The sequence below is a fragment of the Salvelinus namaycush genome, chromosome 34 (assembly GCF_016432855.1).
Source record: "Salvelinus namaycush isolate Seneca chromosome 34, SaNama_1.0, whole genome shotgun sequence".
NCBI lineage: Eukaryota > Metazoa > Chordata > Actinopteri > Salmoniformes > Salmonidae > Salvelinus > Salvelinus namaycush.
This window is the reverse complement of record NC_052340.1, coordinates 28,824,909-28,845,137: the sequence shown is the minus strand read 5'-3', so window position 1 is coordinate 28,845,137 and position 20,229 is coordinate 28,824,909. Positions and strand designations below refer to the sequence as shown.

Genomic DNA, 20,229 nt, shown 5'->3' with positions numbered 1-20,229 from the left:
CTCTGCTAACTTGTAAGCATTTCCTCTGTGGGTTTTGGTGTGCATGCTGTTTTCCTTGGGTGTACTTTTGTAGGGGGTTAGCGTCCCCTCATCTAATTTTCCAGCCTGGTTTGAGAGGTTAACATTTTACCACCTACCAACACCCCTACTAGGCCTGACTAACAACTACTTCACTGTCTTTCCACTGAGGGTTATCTCCAGAGTTATCTGAGCCAACGTGTCTCCATATCTTTACCACGGCATTCCTTCTATGTTCATTACCCCACACATACACACACACACACGCATCAAGGAAGGCTAGTGAATTACTGACACAACAACAGGCTGTATATAGCCCTCAATGTGACATGGCATGGGGCTATCACAACCTGCCAAGAGAAAGAGAGAGTACATTCAGGGCAACCACATGCCTGCCTGCTTTTCAGAAGTCTGTTATGGGGAGTTACACATTGTCAGGAAATGACTTGGATATTGAGTCTATTCCACAATCACCATGCTTAGGTCTGGTTGCCCACTGCTCTTTCTATTTCTTAGAATTCCTATAAATACCCCCTCGGAAAATTATATTATCCTGCTGAAATAGAGTCTGGAAATGGGTGGCTAATCTGAATAGGCTCTCTATCTCGGAGTAGTGTGGTGTGTTTGACTCAGGACTGACTGCATCCATGTGTCAGATATAGTGAGTAATTTGCTGTTCCGGAAGTGACTGTACCTATTTTAGTATTAAGGTCTCTGCTGAAATTGCTTGCGTGCATTTATGAATGAGAGGGAGCGAGAGGTCTGACACCCCTTCTGTCTTTGTGTGTGTGCATCTGTTTGTGCATGCATGTGTGTTTATTAAGCACCCACGGCAGAATACTGTAGGCTGGTGTGTGTGCTCCGTCTTGGTCTGCTCTGTCAGAACAGGAATATGAATGTCATCTCCCCAGATCTACACGCTGGTTATTATGTAGAGGGGGTGTTTTTAATCAAGTAGCACATTAAAGTGAATACACTCTTCTATACAAACACACACAGCCAGGCCTGTGCAGCCTGATAATGATTAAGCTGCTCCTGACACAGGAAGATGTGATGATTACAGCCTGATAATGATTAAGCTGCTCCTGACACAGGAAGACGTGATGATTACAGCCTGATAATGATTAAACTGCTCCTGACACAGGAAGACGTGATGATTACAGCCTGATAATGATTCAACTGCTCCTGACACAGGAAGACGTGATGATTACAGCCTGATAATGATTCAACTGCTCCTAACACAGGAAGACGTGATGCTTACAGCCTGATAATGATTAAACTGCTCCTGACACAGGAAGATGTGATGCTTACAGCCTGATAATGATTAAACTGCTCCTGACACAGGAAGACGTGATGCTTACAGCCTGATAATGATTAAACTGCTCCTGACACAGGAAGACGTGATGCTTACAGCCTGATGCACGGCAACAATAAGGGAGGGAGGGACACTCACAGGCAATTAGATTAAATGTAAATATGGATTTAGGAAGACGTTTCAGGTGCTTTATGAAATGGATGGATGTGCTTGACTTTTCATCATGAAACAAAATTACTCCTCCCAATGCACAGAGCGATATAAACTCAACAAAAAAAGAAATGTCCTCTCACTGTCAACTGCGTTTATTTTCAGCAAACTTAACGTGTAAATATTTGTATGAACATAAGATTCAACAACTGAGACAAACTGAACAAGTTACACAGACATGTGACTAACAAATGGAATAATGTGTCCCTGAAAAAAGGGGGGGTCAAAATCAAAATTAACAGTCAGTATCTGGTGTGGCCACCAGCTGCATTAAGTACTGCAGTGCATCTCCTCCTCATGGACTGCACCAGATTTTCCAGTTCTTGCTGTGAGATGTTACCCCACTCTTCCACCAAGGCACCTGCAAATTTCCGGACATTTCTGGGGGGAATGGCACTAGCCCTCACCCTCCGATCCAACAGATCCCAGACATACTCAATGGGATTGAGATCCAGGTTCTTCGCTGGCCATGGCAGAACACTGCCATTCCTGTCTTGCAGGAAATCATGCACAGAACGAGCAGTATGGCTGGTGGCATTGTCATGCTGGAGGGTCATGTCAGGATGAGCCTGCAGGAAGGGTACCACATGAAGGAGGAAGAGGTCTTCCCTGTAACACACAGCATTGAGATTGCCTGCAATAACAACAAGCTCAGTCTGATGATGCTGTGACACACCGCCCCAGACCATGACGGACCATCCACCTCCAAATCGATCTCTCTCCAGAGTACAGGCCTTGGTGTAACGCTCATTCCTTTGACGATAAACGCGAATCCGACCATCACCCCTGGTGAGACAAAACCGCGACTCGTCAGTGAAGAGCACTTTTTGCCAGTCCTGTCTGGTCCAGTAAAGGTGGGTTTGTGCCCATAGGCAACGTTGTTGCTGGTGATGTCTTGTGAGGACATGCCTTACAACAGGCCTACAAGCCCTCAGTCCAGCCTCTCTCAGCCTATTGCGGACAGTCTGAGCACTGATGGAGGGATTGTGCATTCCTGGTGTTTCTCGGGCAGTTGTTGTTGCCATCCTGTACCTGTCCTGCAGGTGTGATGTTCGGATGTACTGATCCTGTGCAGGTGTTACACGTGGTCTGCGACTGCGAGGACGATCAGCTGTCCGTCCTGTCTCGCTGTAGAGCTATCTTAGGCGTCTCACAGTACGGACATTGCAATTTATTGCCCTGGCCACATCTGCAGTCCTCATGCCTCCTTGCAGCATGCCTAAGGCACGTTCACGCAGAGGAGCAGGGACCCTGGGCATCTTTCTTTTGGTGTTTTTCCAGAGTCAGTAGAAAGGCCTCTTTAGTGTCCTAAGTTTTCATAACTGTGACCTTAATTGCATACCGTCTGTAAGATGTTAGTCTTAACAACCGTTCCACAGGTGCATGTTCATTAATTGTTTATGGTTCATTGAACAAGCATGGGAAACAGTGTTTAAGCCCTTTCAATGAAGGTCTGTGAAGTTATTTGGATTTTTACAAATTATCTTTGAAAGACGAGGGTCCTGAAAAAGGGACGTTTCTTTTTTTGTTGAGTTTAGTAGGAGGATGTGTTGTGTGTGTGTGCTGATTTGAGACTTGCTGACTAGGGAGCCTAGTTCATGTTTCTGAGTCCTGCTACAATATGACCTTTAATGGAGGGAGGGGGGGCTTTACCTCATGTTCCACTGTCATTTAAACAGTGGGGGAAAACCACAAGAGGTCTTAAAATGTCTCTTATGTTTCCCCTTACCTCACCTTGCCAAAGTGTGTGTTTACTTTGCCTCTTGCTCCACATCCTCTTTTCTGTGGGTTAGTCATGCAGGGAGGGGGAGGGTTGGCTCCCTGACATACAGCAGACCCCAGGTGCCTCTCTGCCACTTCCCACTTCTTGGATGCGTTGGTTGGCATAGTAACAGGTAACCAGAGCCCTCTGGGAGTGTGTTCAGCGCCAGGTCACATGGTTAAAAGGGGAATGATTGCTCACGGGTGGGCAGGCCAGGGGTGCCATACCCGACACAGGCTAACCCAACTAAAGTCCATACACACAATAATACTGGAGCTTCAGTGTAGAAAAATATAACTAGCTACCTCAGTCCACAGGGATCTACCCTTTATATATGTTGCGCACTCCATTCTTATAACAGAAACTGATCCCCAGATTCCAAACCATTCCTCTCTTCACACGTTTTTCTGCTCCATCTCCATCACTCCTCTGAATGACTAGAGGTGTCCAGAGCCCCAGTGGCTGGTGTTCTCGCACTTACTCACTCACCATCAGGACATGCCTTTTTACCCAGAGAAAGAGAGAGCCTTGTTATTGTCACCACAGCAGAGAGAGAGTCAACCACCACCGAGCGAGCACAGGCCTCAGAGGAAAGAGTGTAGTTTGCAATTCAGTGGAGGAATCAAGCATGCAGATGATTTGCGTGAGGATAATTATACAGTATTAGAGGCAGGACAAAAGTAATCTGTTCCCTGCCTTGTCACTGATACAATTAAGGGACTCCTTCTGGGCTTTGCTGGGTTATTTCCTGACAATTTTGCAAATTGCAATTGGCAATGAGTTGTTTCATCCATGAATTGTCAGAATTCCCCATTGCGTGGGGTTTTACAACTATTATGGAAAATATATGTTGTCTTTATTAGTCATTGTCACTTTGAGATGACATGGATGCATAGCGAAATGTAATTTGCTCCCAATTTGGCATGGCTCTAAATTTAGATCAATGTAACAAAACATGAATTATTAATACATTTTTAAGGCTAAATGCATGTCTCTTGCTGAAGAAGACATGCACACAGTGTATATATAATATAGGAAATGCTGTCGGTGAGACGTTGAGTGGTAATTAAGCGTTTAGTTTTATCAAGCAGAAAGGAAGCATCTGGAGCTGTGCCGAGGCCAGATAGATGGGTCCTTGGCCCCTGGGCCTCATGTTCGCCACTGTGGTGTGACCGGTTGGCACTTCTCTTCTCCATGTGTGAGAGGCGCTAGCAGAGAGGGGATGGGATCGTAGTATGCAAGGGAGAGGCCTTGTGATAGAGGGAGGGAGTGTGTGTGTGAGGCGAGTGATAAGACAGGGAGGGGTGATGGGTTAAGGCACATGTATATGTAGTAATGTATGTACAGTGCATTCAGAAAGTATTCAGTCCCTTGACTTTTTCCACATTATGTTACGTTACAGCCTTATTCTAAAATCGTATCAATCTACACACAATGCCCCATAATGACAAAGCAAAAACAGGTTTTTAGAAATATCACATTTATATAAGTTTTCAGACCCTTTACTCAGTACTTTGTTGAAGCACATTTAACAGCGATTACAGCCTTGAGTCTTTTGGGGTATGACGCTACAAACTTGCCACACCTGTAGTTGGGGAGTTTCTCCCATTCTTCTCTGCAGATCCTCTCAAGCTCTGTCAGGCTGGATGGGGAGCGTCGCTGCACATCTAAATTCAGGTCTCTCCAGAGATGTTCGATCGGGTTCAAGTCCGGGCTCTGGCTGGGCCAGTCAAGGACATTCAGAGATTTTTCCCTGAAGCCACTCCTGCATTGTCTTGGCTGTGTGCTTAGGGTCGCTGTCCTGTTGGAAGGTGAGTGCTCTGGAGCAGGTTTTCATCAAGGTACTTTGCTCCGTTCATCTTTCTCTCGATCCTGACTAGTCTCCAAGTCCCTGCCACTGAAAAACATCCCCACAGCATGATGCTGCCACCACTATGCTTCACCATAGGGTTGGTGCCAGATTTCCTCCAGACGTGACGCTTGGCATTCAGGCCAAAGAGTTCAATCTTGGTTTCATCAGACCAGAGAATCTTATTTCTCATGGTATGAGAGTCCTTTAGGTACCTCTTGGTGAACTCCAAGCAGGCTGTTGTGCCTTTTACTGAAGAGTGGCATACGTCTGGCACTCTACCATAAAGGCCTTATTGGTGGAGTGCTGCAGAGATGGTTGTCCTTCTCCCATCTCCCCAAAGGAACTCTGGAGCTCTGTCAAAGTGACCATCGGGTTCTTGGTCACCTCCCTGACCAAGGCCCTTCTCCCTTGATTGCTTAGTCTGGCCGGGCGGCCAGCTCTAGGAAGAGTCTTGGTGGTTCCAAACTTCCATTTAAGAATGATGGAGGCCACTGTGTTCTTGGGGACCTTCAATGCTGCAGAAATCTTTTGGTACCCTTCCCCAGATCCGTGCCTCGACACAATCCTGTCTCGGAGCTCTACGGACAATTCCTTCTACCTCATGACTTGGTTTTTGTTCTGACATGCACTGTCAACTGTGGGACCTTTTTATATAGACAGGTGTGTGCCTTTCCAAATCATGTCCAATCAATTGAATGTACCGCAGGTGGACTCCAAGTTGTAGAAACATCAAGGATGATCAATGGAAACAGGATGCACCTGAGCTCAATTATTATTTGAATACTTATGTAAATACGGTATTTCAGTTTTTTATTTTTAATACATTTGCTATATTTTCTAAAGAACAGTTTTTGCTTTGTTATTATGGGGCATTGTGTGAAGATTGCTGAGGAACATTTTATATTTTTCCATTTCAGGAAAAGTCTATCGTAACAATGTGGAAAAAGGGAAGGGCTCTGAATACTTACCGAATGCACTGAAATTGTGTATGTCTGTAATGTCTATGTTATTTTTTTTAAATGTATGTAAATTGTAAAGTGTTTTTTTCTTATGTATTTTTTGTTATGTGTCAGACCCCAGGAGGTCTAGCTGTCGCCATTGGCGTCAGCTAACAAAAAATGGCTGTAAAAAGAGTGGGAGTTGTTGAGCAGCTGACATGGGTCTGCAGGGAGGCGAGGACCCAACGGAGCACAAGGCACCCAGTGTCCTCAGCCTTCTCCAACTGGCTGTGTATGCGTGTGTTTCAGGCGTGTGTACGAGCGGGTATGTAGCCTCAACCTTCCTGGTGTGGTGTGTGTGCACTGCCTTTTCTGTTCCTCTTCTGATTTCATGCCACAAGTAGCTTCATTCCATCTTTATTGATGAAGTGTGTGTGTGTGTGTGCGCGCTTTTGTTAGAAGTCCCTGCCTGAGCTGTGGAGGATCGATGAGGCAGTGTCGCACACTCAGCTCTAATCATTCTCACTCTCTCTCACACACTCACACACACACACACACTCACACACACACGACAGGGCTGGGCTGGGATGCCTGTGTGCTCTGGGAGTTGGCCTGCCTGCTGACAGTGCTAGATGGCAGGATTAAGTTGTTTCTATCAGAGAGACGTTTCTATGCTCTGTGGTTCAGGTATGCCACATGTATTATGTGTCTACCCTGCCAGAATGACTGAGGGAGAGCAAAACAGGGCTGCCTGAATACCTTTTCCAGGAGAGAGTGAAAGAGGCAGAAAGAAAGAAGGAAATAGAGACCCCACCATAGAGGTCTATTAAAACTCACAGCAGGAGCCCATTGTGACAATGGATCGATACCGTACTGCTGCTACATGCAGAGGAATTGGACCAACCTCTGTCAGTAACATCCATTTAGGGTGGCAACATTTTATGTAGGTTAGAATGTAACAGAACAGACACTGAATAGTCTTTCCTCGACCCATTCCCACTTACTTCCATTAATCCCTCTTCACTACCTAGCTAGCTCTTCTCTGCAGAATATCTGTGTAGTCTTTGTGGTGTTGTTTTCCTTGACCACTCCTCGTCCAGCTATGTGGTGACAGAACTGATGCAGAGTGACCTCCATAAGATCATCGTGTCACCTCAGCCCCTCAGCTCAGACCACGTCAAAGTGTTTCTCTATCAGATCCTCCGAGGTAAGACCTCTCCGACACGCTCACACACTCCCAGATCACATTGCAAACATTAAAATGTGATATTCACACATATCAGTTTGAATCGTCATGATAAATAACGGGGTAGGACCTTCACACAAGGAACTGTTATCAAACCGTTCAACTGAATCCTTCCCGGCATGTGTTTTGTCTGTAGGACTGAAGTACCTGCACTCAGCTGGCATCCTACATCGAGACATCAAACCTGGCAACCTCCTGGTCAACAGCAACTGTGTGCTTAAGGTTGTTCTACTGTTCTCTACTATCTAACATCTCCATCCTCCTGTGATGATGACATGTATTACTCAACTGAGATCTACAGTATGATATTTATGAGGTCAACTTGGGGTTGGAGTCTGCTCTGTGGAAGTACAGTATCTGAAATGCGCGCACACACACACACTCCTGACTCCTGCCCTCACTCGCTGTCTGGCGCCCTGAGTCTCTGTAGCCTGTGTTACTGGGGGTCTGACGCCCCAGTGGGATTTCTACAGTACACGATGCTGGGCTCCTGACACCTAAATCTTCATCCTGGGTTCAAGTAATGGAGGCCCTACCTGGGTTTATTCTACCCTTAGCTCCCCCTCCCTCACAGACAACTGGGAGGGGTGCTAGTCCACGGGTGGGGGAGAGAGAGAGAGAGCAAAAGTGAGGAGAGGGTGGAGGACAGATTGATTCTCTGGCTGACTCTGGAGAACAGATTGTCTCCAGCAGACATTTACTAATTTAGCTCCTAATTCTAATTTCCCAAAAACCTTCCCTACACATTCTGGGCTATTTTCAGACAAACCCATCTCTGCCTGCCTCTGTGATGCTCACTGCATATGATTGGGTGCTGTCTGCCCATGGTATCGCTGTGTTCCTTCTCTATCAAGTCTGCCATTATTTTAGAGAGGCGGTCATTTAATTTCTGATGATAAACATCCCCTTCCAAAAATCTCCCTCAGCAGCATCAGCTACTCAAGCAGTTTGATTCAGTTGTGTACAAGCTGGTGGGGAGCAATCGTCTGAAGTAATGTGACCCGTAGCAGTGCGACACTAATGTGGCTCCCCAATCCTTCACTTCCTGTCATTCTGACCAGAATGTATATTTAGCTAACAGCAACAAGAAGAAATTGGGGGGAAAAAATGTTTTTTTTAGCACATAGCTGTGCTGTCCTAAGCTTTCTTTGGAGGAGGTGAGGGTGGGGGGGACTGAGACAGAAGTGTGTTCCTGTATGGACACCATAGAAGAGGTTGGTAATCAACTTCAGTGAGTGTTTTCATTGGAAAATATAATTAGTGATGTGCCATGCATTTCTGAAAAAGCTGCTCATCCCTTGAAGAGTTTGTGGGGGAAAGAGATGAGGGAACAAAGAATTTCGGAGCAGCTCGTTAGTCCGTTTATGAACGATCCAAGTACTCCTTTCTTTTATGTCTTTAGACGTATCAGACGATGTTCTCATTCAGTTATGTAACAATTGACTCAGAACAGTCACAGTAAAATGCCAAATAATAAATAGTGTATCTTACAAGAAGCTGCATGCATCTAAACCTTGGGTTAGGTTGGGTTGGGAGGACTAGTCTATTTGTATATTGGTATTGATGGATGTATTAATGTGAACATATTCTCTGCCTTCATCCCTCTCCAGATCTGTGACTTTGGGCTGGCGCGGGTGGAGGAGCTGGACGAGTCTCGTCACATGACTCAGGAGGTGGTGACCCAGTATTACCGCGCGCCAGAGATCCTCATGGGCAGCCACCATTACTCCAACGCCATCGACATTTGGTCTATAGGATGCATCTTCGCCGAGCTACTGGGCCGACGCATCCTGTTCCAGGCCCAAAGCCCCATCCAGCAGGTAACCAATACTGTAAACACTGGGGACATGTTGATCTGACATGGAATACTTGCTGATCTAGTATTCAGTGCAGAGCATTTCTGGGCTTATTTTATAAGATAAAAAGGTATTCGCTATCCTTAGTTGTGTTAGTCTGTTGACTTCACTGAAATGTTTTTTTCAGCTTGAGCAGAGCTTTCAGAGATCAAGTTTGTATTTGAAAACAGAACAGAGTTTCCTTGAACCTTTAGTGTCCGTGTCTCTCCAGACCTTGGGCTCTGGTCCTGCCTCGTTTACATCCCTTTCAGAGATGACATGTTGCCTCCCGATTGGCACAGCGGTCTAAGGCACTGTTTTCGCATTGCTAGAGGCGTCACTACAGACATGGGTTCGATCCCAGGCTGTGTCCCAGCCGACCATGACCGGGAGACCCATGAGGAGGCGCACAATTGGCCCAGTGTCGTCCGGGTTAGGGGAGGGTTTGGCCAGGGGGGCTTTACTTGGCTCATTGCGCTCTAGCGACTTCTTGTGGTGGGCCAGGCACCTGCAGGCTGAATTTAGTCGTCTTTCGAGTCCGTACTGGAGTTGCAGTGATTGGACAAGACTGTAACTGCCAATTTGATATCACGAAATTGGGAAGAAAAAGGGGTAAAAAAACCTAAATTACAGATGACATGTTGAGTTAGCTGGGGAGGGATGAATGCAGTTTTATGTCTCAGTACACACTACTCCCTTTCACTTCTGATATCGACACAAATGGCTCATGTCTAAAATGACATGTGTTCACAGATACTGTGTGTTCACAATACACTGCAAAATTGCATTCTGGAGCAATAAGTCAGTACACACACAATACATACAGTACAGCTCCCTGGAGTCATTTACTTAGCCTGCCTCTCTCAACTACTTTGCCTTTACTGCATATGTGCCATAGCGTGTGTTTGTGTGTGTGCGTTCGAGCATGCATGTCTCAAGTACAGTAACATGTGCTGCATGGTGTTCTTCTGTGTTGAAGCTGGATCTGATCACGGACCTGCTGGGAACTCCCTCTCTGGAGGCCATGAGGACGGCGTGTGAGGGGGCCAGGGCCCACATCCTCAGAGGACCACACAAACAGGTAGAGACACAGATGAGCGGTGTATGTTAACTGGAGCAGGACAGCAGATGAGTCTCCTGAGCAAGGTTTTCAGAAGTCCTACAAATTACAGGAGTCAGTGATGAATGGTCCTCTTGGAAAGCAAGATGGCGTTTTGTTGATGTTTTGTTCCACCTCTTTGTTTCATTGACTTTTGTATTAACTCTAGTTATTTAAAGAACAGGTTTCACCTCTTACTGAGAAAAGATCCAGCTGTTTGTGTGTTTGTTAGGGCTGACCCCAATTAGTCGACTGATCTATTGTTTGGTTGATAGGCTGTTGTTCGACCAATATTTTGTTAGTCGAGCAGAAGCAACTGTATGTATGTACAGTTGAAGTCGGAAGTTTACATACACCTTAGCCAAATACATTTAAACTCAGTTTTTCACAATTCCTGACATTTAATCCTAGTAAAAATTCCCTGTTTTAGGGCAGTTAGGATCACCACTTTATTTTAAGAATGTGAAATGTTAGAATAATAGTGGATAGAATGATTTATTTCAGCTTTTATTTCTTTCATCACATTCCAAGTGGGTCAGAAGTTTACAAACACTGATTTAATATTTGGTAGCATTGCCTTTAAATTGTGTAACTTGGGTCAAACATTTCGGGTAGCTTTCAACAAACTTCTCACAATAAGTTGGGGGAATTTTAGCCCATTACTCCTGACAGAGCTGGTGTAACTGAGTCAGGTTTGTAGGCCTCCTTGCTCGCACACGCTTTGTCAGTTCTGCCCAGAAATTTTCTACAGGATTGAGGTCGGGGATTTGTGATGGCCACTCCAATACCTTGACTTTGTTGTCCTTAAGCCATTTTGCCACAACTTTGGAAGTATGCTTGGGGTCATTGTCCATTTCGAAGACCCATTTGCGACCAAGCTTTAACTTCATGACTGATGTCTTGAGATGTTGCTTCAATATATCCACATAATTTTCCGTCCTCATGATGCCATCTATTTTGTGAAGTGTACCATCCAGCAAAGCACCCCCACAACATGATGTTGCCACCCCCGTGCTTCACGGTTGGGATGTTGTTCTTCGGCTTGCAAGCCTAACCCCCTTTTTCCTCCAAACATAACAATGGTCATTATGGCCAAACAGTTCTATTTTTGTTTCATCAGACCAGAGGACATTTCTCCAAAAAGTACAATCTTTGTCCCCATGTGCAGTTGCAAATCGTAGTCTGACTTTTTCATGGCGGATTTAGAGCAGTGGCTTCTTCCTTGCTGAGCGGCCTTTCAGGTTATGTCGATATAGGACTCGTTTTACTGTGGATATAGATACTTTTGTACCTGTTTCCTCTAGCATCTTCACAAGGTCCTTTGCTGTTGTTCTGGGATTGATTTGCACGTTTCGCACCAAAGTATGTTAATCTCTAGGAGAACGCGTCTCCTTTCTGAGCGGTATGACGGCTGCGTGGTCCCATGGTGTATATACTTGCGTACTATTGTTTGTAAAGATGAACGAGGTACCTTCAGGCGTTTGGAAATTGGGCTCCCAAGGATGAACCAGAATTGTGGAGGTCTACAATTTTTCTGATTTGCTGATTTTGTTTTGATTTTCCCATGATGTCAAGCAAAGAGGCACTGAGTTTGAAGGTAGGCCTTGAAATACATCCACAGGTACACCTCCAATTGACTCAAATGATGTCAATTAGCCTATCAGAATCTTCTAAAGCCATGACATAATTTTCTGGAATTTTCCAAGCTGTTTAAAGGCACAGTCAACTTAGTGTATGTAAACTTCTGACCCACTGGAATTGTGATACTATATATATATATATAGTACCATTCAAAAGTTTAGACACACCTACTCATTGATGGGTTTCTTTATTTTTACTATTTTCTACATTGTAGAATAATAGTGAAGACATCAAAACTATGAGATAACACATATTGAGTCATGTAGTAACAAAGTGTTAAACAAATCAAAATAGATTCTTCGAAGTAGGCACCCTTTGCCTTGATGACAGCTTTCTACACTCTTGGCATACTCTCAACCAGCTTCACCTGGAATGCTTTTCCAACAGTCTTGGAGTTCCCACATATGCTGAGCACTTGTTGGCTGCTTTTCCTTCACTCTGCGGTCCAACTCATCCCAAACCATCTCAATTTAGTTGAGGTCAGGGGATTGTGGAGGCCAGGTCATCTGATGCCGCACTCCATCACACTCCTTCTTGGTCAAATAGCCCTTACACAGCCTGGAGGTGTGTTGGGTCATTGTCCTGTTGAAAAACAAATGATAGTCCCACTAAACGCAAACCAGATCGGATGGCGTATCGCTGCAGAATACTGTGGTAGAAATGCTTTGCTGGTGATACTGTAGGTGATTTACGGTGGGAACCACACATGCGGAGATCATCCGTTCATCTACTCTGCATCTCACAAAGACATGGCGGTTGGAACCAAAAATCTCATCAAACCAAAGGACAGATTTCCACCAGTCTAATGTCCATTGCTCATGTTTCTTGGCCCAAGCAAGTCTCTTCTTCTTATTGGCCTCCTTTAGTATAGTGGTTTATTTGCAACAATTCAACCATAATGGCCTTATTCATGCAGTCTCCTCTAAACAGTTGATGTTGAGATCTGTCTGTTACTTGAACTTTGTGAAACATTTATTTGGACTGCAATAACTGAGGTGCAGTCAACTCTAAATTTTCCGTATTGACTGACCTTCATGTCTTAAAGTAATGATGCTTATTTGAACAGTTCTTGCCATAATACGGACTTGGTCTTTTACCAAATAGGGCTATCTTCTGTATACCAACCCTACCTTGTCACAACACAACTTATTGGCTCAAACGCATTAAGAAGGAAAGAAATTCCACAAATTAACTTTTAACAAGGCACACCTGTTAATTGAAATGCATTCCAGGTAGGACTACCTCATGAAGCTGGTTGAGAGAATACCTAGAGTGTGCAAAGCTGTCATCAAGGCAAAGGGTGGCTACTTTGAAGAATATAACATCTATTTTGATTTGTTTAACACTTTTTTGGTTACTACATTATTCCATATCTGTTATTTCATAGTTTTGATGTCTTCACTATTATTCTACAATGTAGAAAATAGTAAAAAATTAAGAAAAACTGAAAAAATATTCTGTATGAGGATCAGGAGCTCAGGGTGGCGCAGCGGTCTAAGGCACTGCAGGCTGTGTCACAACCGGCCGCGACCGGGAGACCCATAGGGCGGTGCACAATTGACCCAGCATCGTCTGGGTTAGGGCAGGGTTTGGCTGGGGGGGCTCATCGCGTTCTAGCGACTTCTTGTGACGGGCCGGGCACCTGCAGGCTGACTGGTTGTCAGTTGAACAGTGTTTCCTCTGACACATTGGTGCGGCTGGCTTCCGGGTTAAGCGGGCGGGTGTTAAGAAGCGCGGTTAGGCTGGACGCATGACTCAACCTTTGCCTCTCCCGAGCCCGTTGGGGAGTTGCAGAAATGAGACAAGATTGCAATTGGATATCACGAAATTGGGGAGAAAAAGGGGGCAAAATACATAAAAAATAATGATAAAAATTAAGAGGAACACTAGCTCAAACAGTAGAACATTTGAGGTGTCTGTACTCAGCTCTGTTGAGCTCCTGCCCAAGTCAAGCACTGCTTCTTATCCCTTTCGCAAGTAGCCTACAGCTGTGTCTGTCCCAAGCTCACTGGCGCGGGAAACTCTGAGGGCCATGAATATTTTATCCAATGCTACAAGTTCGCTAGCGCAAGCTTCTGGCTGGACCCAAGTTAATAGTTGATACAATGTTTCAAGTTCATTGCAGACAAGCCATGCTTAGCCAATGTGATTTATAGGATATTTATTTTTATCAAGATATTTTCTACGCGCAGGCTGCAGTTTTTATTTGTTGGCTTTGTGTAGGCTATTTTTACATAGTTGGCAATGGGAATAGAAGTTACTTTTTAGGTTTGTATCATTTTCATTTAGATAGTATTTTGATTAACCACATGACAATGATTTTGAGATATGAAGACGTTATTATAAATAAATGAAATTTCCACGAAAATGTGCATATGAAAACTATAACGAGCACGCAGATCAGTAGAAATTGTGAAATAAATTGCCATTCCACATGAGAAAGGTTGCCGACTCCTCATGTAGCCTATTACCGGCAACTTCAGGAGAGTAATGGCAGAATCTGTGAAAGCCAGCAGGAGCGGGAGGAGAATGGTTGGTTCAGGTGAAGTTTTTTTTCTTCTTGTTATCTAGATATCTGGCTCTCTCTTGTGTTTTATTTCAACAGTCAGCTTAAAGTATCAGACAAGCTCAATGCGTATATAGTTGATTTTATTAAAACACATATGGTGTGTCTATATATGGAAAAATACACGTTTAAACATTACGACCAATCAATTGGTTGAAAGAACAGATTACTTTCGGTCACCAAGATTTGTCTTGTCGGGGACAGCCCTGGTGTGTGTGTGTGTGTGTGTGTGTGTGTGTGTGTGTGTGTGTGTGTGTGTGTGTGTGTGTGTGTGTGTGTGTGAGAGTGATCCTACAGTCCTCTGGAGCTCATGTCTTCATTACTAAGGCTTGACAGATTTGTGTAAGTGGGTCGGGTCTCTGTGAATGGAATGACATAGCCAGTAACCAGCCAATGGGTGATTGGTATTGGGGGTGTGTTCTGTGCATCTTCCATGTCTGATTTGGGCAGATGGTATCCTGCAGGGAACAGGAACTGCAGAGCAAGCACTGTGGCTTTGCCCCCTGCCTCCCATCAACCCACAAGCCATGCCACTCTTATACCTCCTTGCCATCTCCCTACCCTGTGTCGTGTGTGTGTGCATGCACACTGCACACGGCCACCACCCACCCCCACCATCACTGTAAGCAAACGCTGACATTTGGATGACCTTGTCACTCGACGCTCCCTCCCATGTGTGTGTCTCCTGCAGGCTAGGCAATGCGTGGAGCAGGATGTTTTAATCATGTCTATCGACTGACGTTTAGATTACAGACCTGGGGCCGGTAGGGACAGCATAGGGAGAGGAGGGAGGGGTAGTGGAGTGATGGGGGATGTGGGTGTATGGGTTGGAGGATGGTGGTGGGGTCCGAGCCAAAAGGGATCATGTTTCCTGCCACCAGTGCAGTCCCAGGACACATTGTGCCATCATGCAGTTGAGGTGGGAGGGAGCAGGGCTTGACGGTAGTCTGAAAAAGCTCACAGAAATGCAGTGGTAGGAAATATACACTGCTCAAAAAAATAAAGGGAACACTTAAACAACACAATGTAACTCCAAATCAATCACACTTCTGTGAAATCAAACTGTCCACTTAGGAAGCAACACTGATTGACAATAAATTTCACATGCTGTTGTGCAAATGGAATAGACAAAAGGTGGAAATTATAGGCAATTAGCAAGACACCCCCAAAAAAGGAGTGATTCTGCAGGTGGTGATCACAGACCACTTCTCAGTTCCTATGCTTCCTGGCTGATGTTTTGGTCACTTTTGAATGCTGGCGGTGCTCTCACTCTAGTGGTAGCATGAGACGGAGTCTACAACCCACACAAGTGGCTCAGGTAGTGCAGTTCATCCAGGATGGCACATCAATGCGAGCTGTGGCAAAAAGGTTTGCTGTGTCTGTCAGCGTAGTGTCCAGAGCATGGAGGCGCTACCAGGAGACAGGCCAGTACATCAGGAGACGTGGAGGAGGCCGTAGGAGGGCAACAACCCAGCAGCAGGACCGCTACCTCCGCCTTTGTGCAAGGAGGTGCACTGCCAGCGCCCTGCAAAATGACCTCCAGCAGGCCACAAATGTGCATGTGTCTGCTCAAACGGTCAGAAACAGACTCCATGAGGATGGTATGAGGGCCCGACGTCCACAGGTGGGGGTTGTGCTTACAGCCCAACACCGTGCAGGACGTTTGGCATTTGCCAGAGAACACCAAGATTGGCAAATTCGCCACTGGCGCCCTGTGCTCTTCACAGATGAAAGCAGGTTCACACTGAGCACATGAGCACATGTGACAGACGTGACAGAGTCTGGAGACGCCGTGGAGAACGTTCTGCTGCCTGCAACATCACCAGCATGACCGGTTTGGCGATGGGTCAGTCATGGTGTGGGGTGGCATTTCTTTGTGGGGCCGCACAGCCCTCCATGTGCTCGCCAGAGGTAGCCTGACTGCCATTAGGTACCGAGATGAGATCCTCAGACCCCTTGTGAGACCATATGCTGACACATGCACATTTGTGGCCTGCTGGAGGTCATTTTGCAGGGCTCTGGCAGTGCACCTCCTTGCACAAAGGCGGAGGTAGCGGTCCTCCTGCTGGGTTGTTGCCCTCCTACGGCCTCCTCCACGTCTCCTGATGTACTGGCCTGTCTCCTGGTAGCGCCTCCATGCTCTGGACACTACGCTGACAGACACAGCAAACCTTTTTGCCACAGCTCGCATTGATGTGCCATCCTGGATGAACTGCACTACCTGAGCCACTTGTGTGGGTTGTAGACTCCGTCTCATGCTACCACTAGAGTGAGAGCACCGCCAGCATTCAAAAGTGACCAAAACATCAGCCAGGAAGCATAGGAACTGAGAAGTGGTGTGTGGTCACCACCTGCAGAACCATTCCTTTTTTGGGGGTGTCTTACTAATTGCCTATAATTTCCACCTTTTGTCTATTCCATTTGCACAACAGCATGTGAAATTTATTGTCAATCAGTGTTGCTTCCTAAGTGGACAGTTTGATTTCACAGAAGTGTGATTGACTTGGAGTTACATTGTGTTGTTTAAGTGTTCCCTTTATTTTTTTGAGCAGTGTATTAACATCTGGGGTTAATCTTACACCTCCAACAACCATGCTGGTCCTCTACATGCAGGCTGGCTGTTCATCTGAACCCCCTCTCCCTGATTCTCGCAATTCTATATGTATTGCGATTCGATACTGTGTATTTATTACGATTTGATGTTGCAAAAATATTGCTCACCATGTGTCTGCTGCAGAGTGACGAGAGAGTCGTGAAAACAAATTGGCTCTCTATTTAAAAGAATATGGAGAACAAGCTTTGAGTTTTGGTGGAGGTACAGCAAACTAGCACAAAAATAATATTGTGATATTGTCAAAACAATATGATACAGTATATCATCAAAAATAATATACTGATATGTAACTATGGATTTTTCCACCATCACTACCAACCATGCTCTACCTGCAGGGTGATTTCCCCCATCACTACCAACCATGCTCTACCTGCAGGGTGATTTCCCCCATCACTACCAACCATGCTCTACCTGTAGGGTGATTTCCCCCCCATCACTACCAACCATGCTCTACCTGTAGGGTGATTTCCCCCCCATCACTACCAACCATGCTCTACCTGCAGGGTGATTTCCCCCATCACTACCAACCATGCTCTACCTGCAGGGTGATTTCCCCCATCACTACCAACCATGCTCTACCTGTAGGGTGATTTCCCCCATCACTACCAACCATGCTCTACCTGTAGGGTGATTTCCCCCATCACTACCAACCATGCTCTACCTGCAGGGTGATTTCCCCCATCACTACCAACCATGCTCTACCTGCAGGGTGATTTCCCCCCCATCACTACCAACCATGCTCTACCTGCAGGGTGATTTCCCCCCCATCACTACCAACCATGCTCTACCTGCAGGGTGATTTCCCCCCCATCACTACCAACCATGCTCTACCTGCAGGGTGATTTCCCCCCCATCACTACCAACCATGCTCTACCTGCAGGGTGATTTTTCCCCCATCACTACCAACCATGCTCTACCTGCAGGGTGATTTTCCCCATCACTACCAACCATGCTCTACCTGCAGGGTGATTTTCCCCCCATCACTACCAACCATGCTCTACCTGCAGGGTGATTTTCCCCCATCACTACCAACCATGCTCTACCTGCAGGGTGATTTTCCCCCATCACTACCAACCATGCTCTACCTGCAGGGTGATTTTCCCCCATCACTACCAACCATGCTCTACCTGCAGGGTGATTTTCCCCCATCACTACCAACCATGCTCTAACTGCAGGGTGATTTTTTTCCCCCCATCACTACCAACCATGCTCTACCTGCAGGGTGATTTTCCCCCATCACTACCAACCATGCTCTACCTGTAGGGTGATTTTCCCCCATCACTACCAACCATGCTCTACCTGCAGGGTGATTTTCCCCCATCACTACCAACCATGCTCTACCTGTAGGGTGATTTTCCCCCATCACTACCAACCATGCTCTACCTGCAGGGTGATTTTCCCCCATCACTACCAACCATGCTCTACCTGCAGGGTGATTTTCCCCCATCACTACCAACCATGCTCTACCTGCAGGGTGATTTTCCCCCATCACTACCAACCATGCTCTAACTGCAGGGTGATTTTTTTCCCCCCATCACTACCAACCATGCTCTACCTGCAGGGTGATTTTCCCCCATCACTACCAACCATGCTCTACCTGCAGGGTGATTTTCCCCCATCACTACCAACCATGCTCTACCTGCAGGGTGATTTCCCCCCCATCACTACCAACCATGCTCTACCTGCAGGGTGATTTTCCCCCCATCACTACCAACCATGCTCTACCTGCAGGGTGATTTCCCCCCCATCACTACCAACCATGCTCTACCTGCAGGGTGATTTCCCCCCCATCACTACCAACCATGCTCTACCTGCAGGGTGATTTTCCCCCCATCACTACCAACCATGCTCTACCTGCAGGGTGGCTGTTCAGTGGCTGATTTGCATCTTTCTGTGGATGATTATTCACAAGTTAACCTCATTCAGTACATAACATCTCTGTAAAAGCCCTGGTTTTAGCTGTTCCTTCAGATGCAAGTTCAAAGCTTACAAGATGCAGCCAGAGGTCAACACACACTTGAAGGTTTTATGGAGTGTTTGGGGAGCTACGTATTCACGTAAGAGGACAGGCTCTTTGTGAAGACAAGAGAGGTGGAGAGAATGAAGCATCACAGAGAGCCCCTGCCCTCTTCTCATCCCCCCCATTCTTTTCCCTCTGGAGGAGGTGAAGGACCTGCGAGAGGAGGATGAGAGGGCACAGGAGAGAGGAGACGGTGAGAGGTTGACCAAGGAGCTTTGAAGAGGGAAGAAGGGGTTCCTTTTTACGCAATGGTGTCTGGGGTTTTGGAGCTTGGGAGGGAAGGATGGGGGGAAGAGAGAAGTGAAACATGGCAGGAGGAGGAGCGAGTGCCATTTTTAAAGACAAGGTTTTCCGAGCTGCATCAGCGACGTCATTACATCTGTTTATTCTCCCAGACAGCGAGAACGTCCACCGAGAAGTACAGGCACTCGGGCTGCTTCTGACTAACCTAATGTTGATTCCTCTCCTCTCCTTCTCACTAACCTAATGTTGATTCCTCTCCTCTCCTTCTCACTAACCTAATGTTGATTCCTCTCCTCTTCTTCTCACTAACCTAATGTAGATTTCTCTCCTTCTCACTAACCTAATGTAGATTTCTCTCCTTCTCACTAACCTAATGTAGATTTCTCTCCTTCTCACTAACCTAATGTAGATTTCAATCCTTCTCACTAACCTAATGTAGATTTCTCTCCTTCTCACTAACCTAATGTAGATTCCTCTCCTTCTCACTAACCTAATGTAGATTTTTCTCCTTCTCACTAACCAAATGTAGATTCCTCTCCTCTCCTTCTCACTAACCTAATGTAGATTTTTCTCCTTCTCACTAACCAAATGTAGATTCCTCTCCTCTCCTTCTCACTAACCTAATGTAGATTTCTCTACTTCTCACTAACCTAATGTTGATTCCTCTCCTCTCCTTCTCACTAACCTAATGTAGATTCCTCTCCTCTCCTTCTCACTAACCTAATGTAGATTCCTCTCCTTCTCACTAACCTAATGTAGATTCCTCTCCTCTCCTTCTCACTAACCTAATGTAGATTCCTCTCCTTCTCACTAACCTAATGTAGATTCCTCTCCTTCTCACTAACCTAATGTAGAACTAACCTAATGTAG

General features: G+C 45.9%; 1 protein-coding gene across 1 annotated transcript in view; it reads left to right on the top strand.

The window, feature by feature from the left end:
- The window catches only part of nlk2 (nemo-like kinase, type 2), an 82,175-nt gene that overhangs the window by 46,376 nt on the left and 15,570 nt on the right, over nucleotides 1–20,229 (top strand). The window contains exons 4-7 of the mRNA XM_038973382.1: nucleotides 7,196–7,302; nucleotides 7,478–7,563; nucleotides 8,952–9,161; nucleotides 10,156–10,257. Coding sequence (XP_038829310.1) covers nucleotides 7,196–7,302; nucleotides 7,478–7,563; nucleotides 8,952–9,161; nucleotides 10,156–10,257 — 505 coding nt within the window. The remainder of the gene's footprint in view (nucleotides 1–7,195; nucleotides 7,303–7,477; nucleotides 7,564–8,951; nucleotides 9,162–10,155; nucleotides 10,258–20,229) is intronic.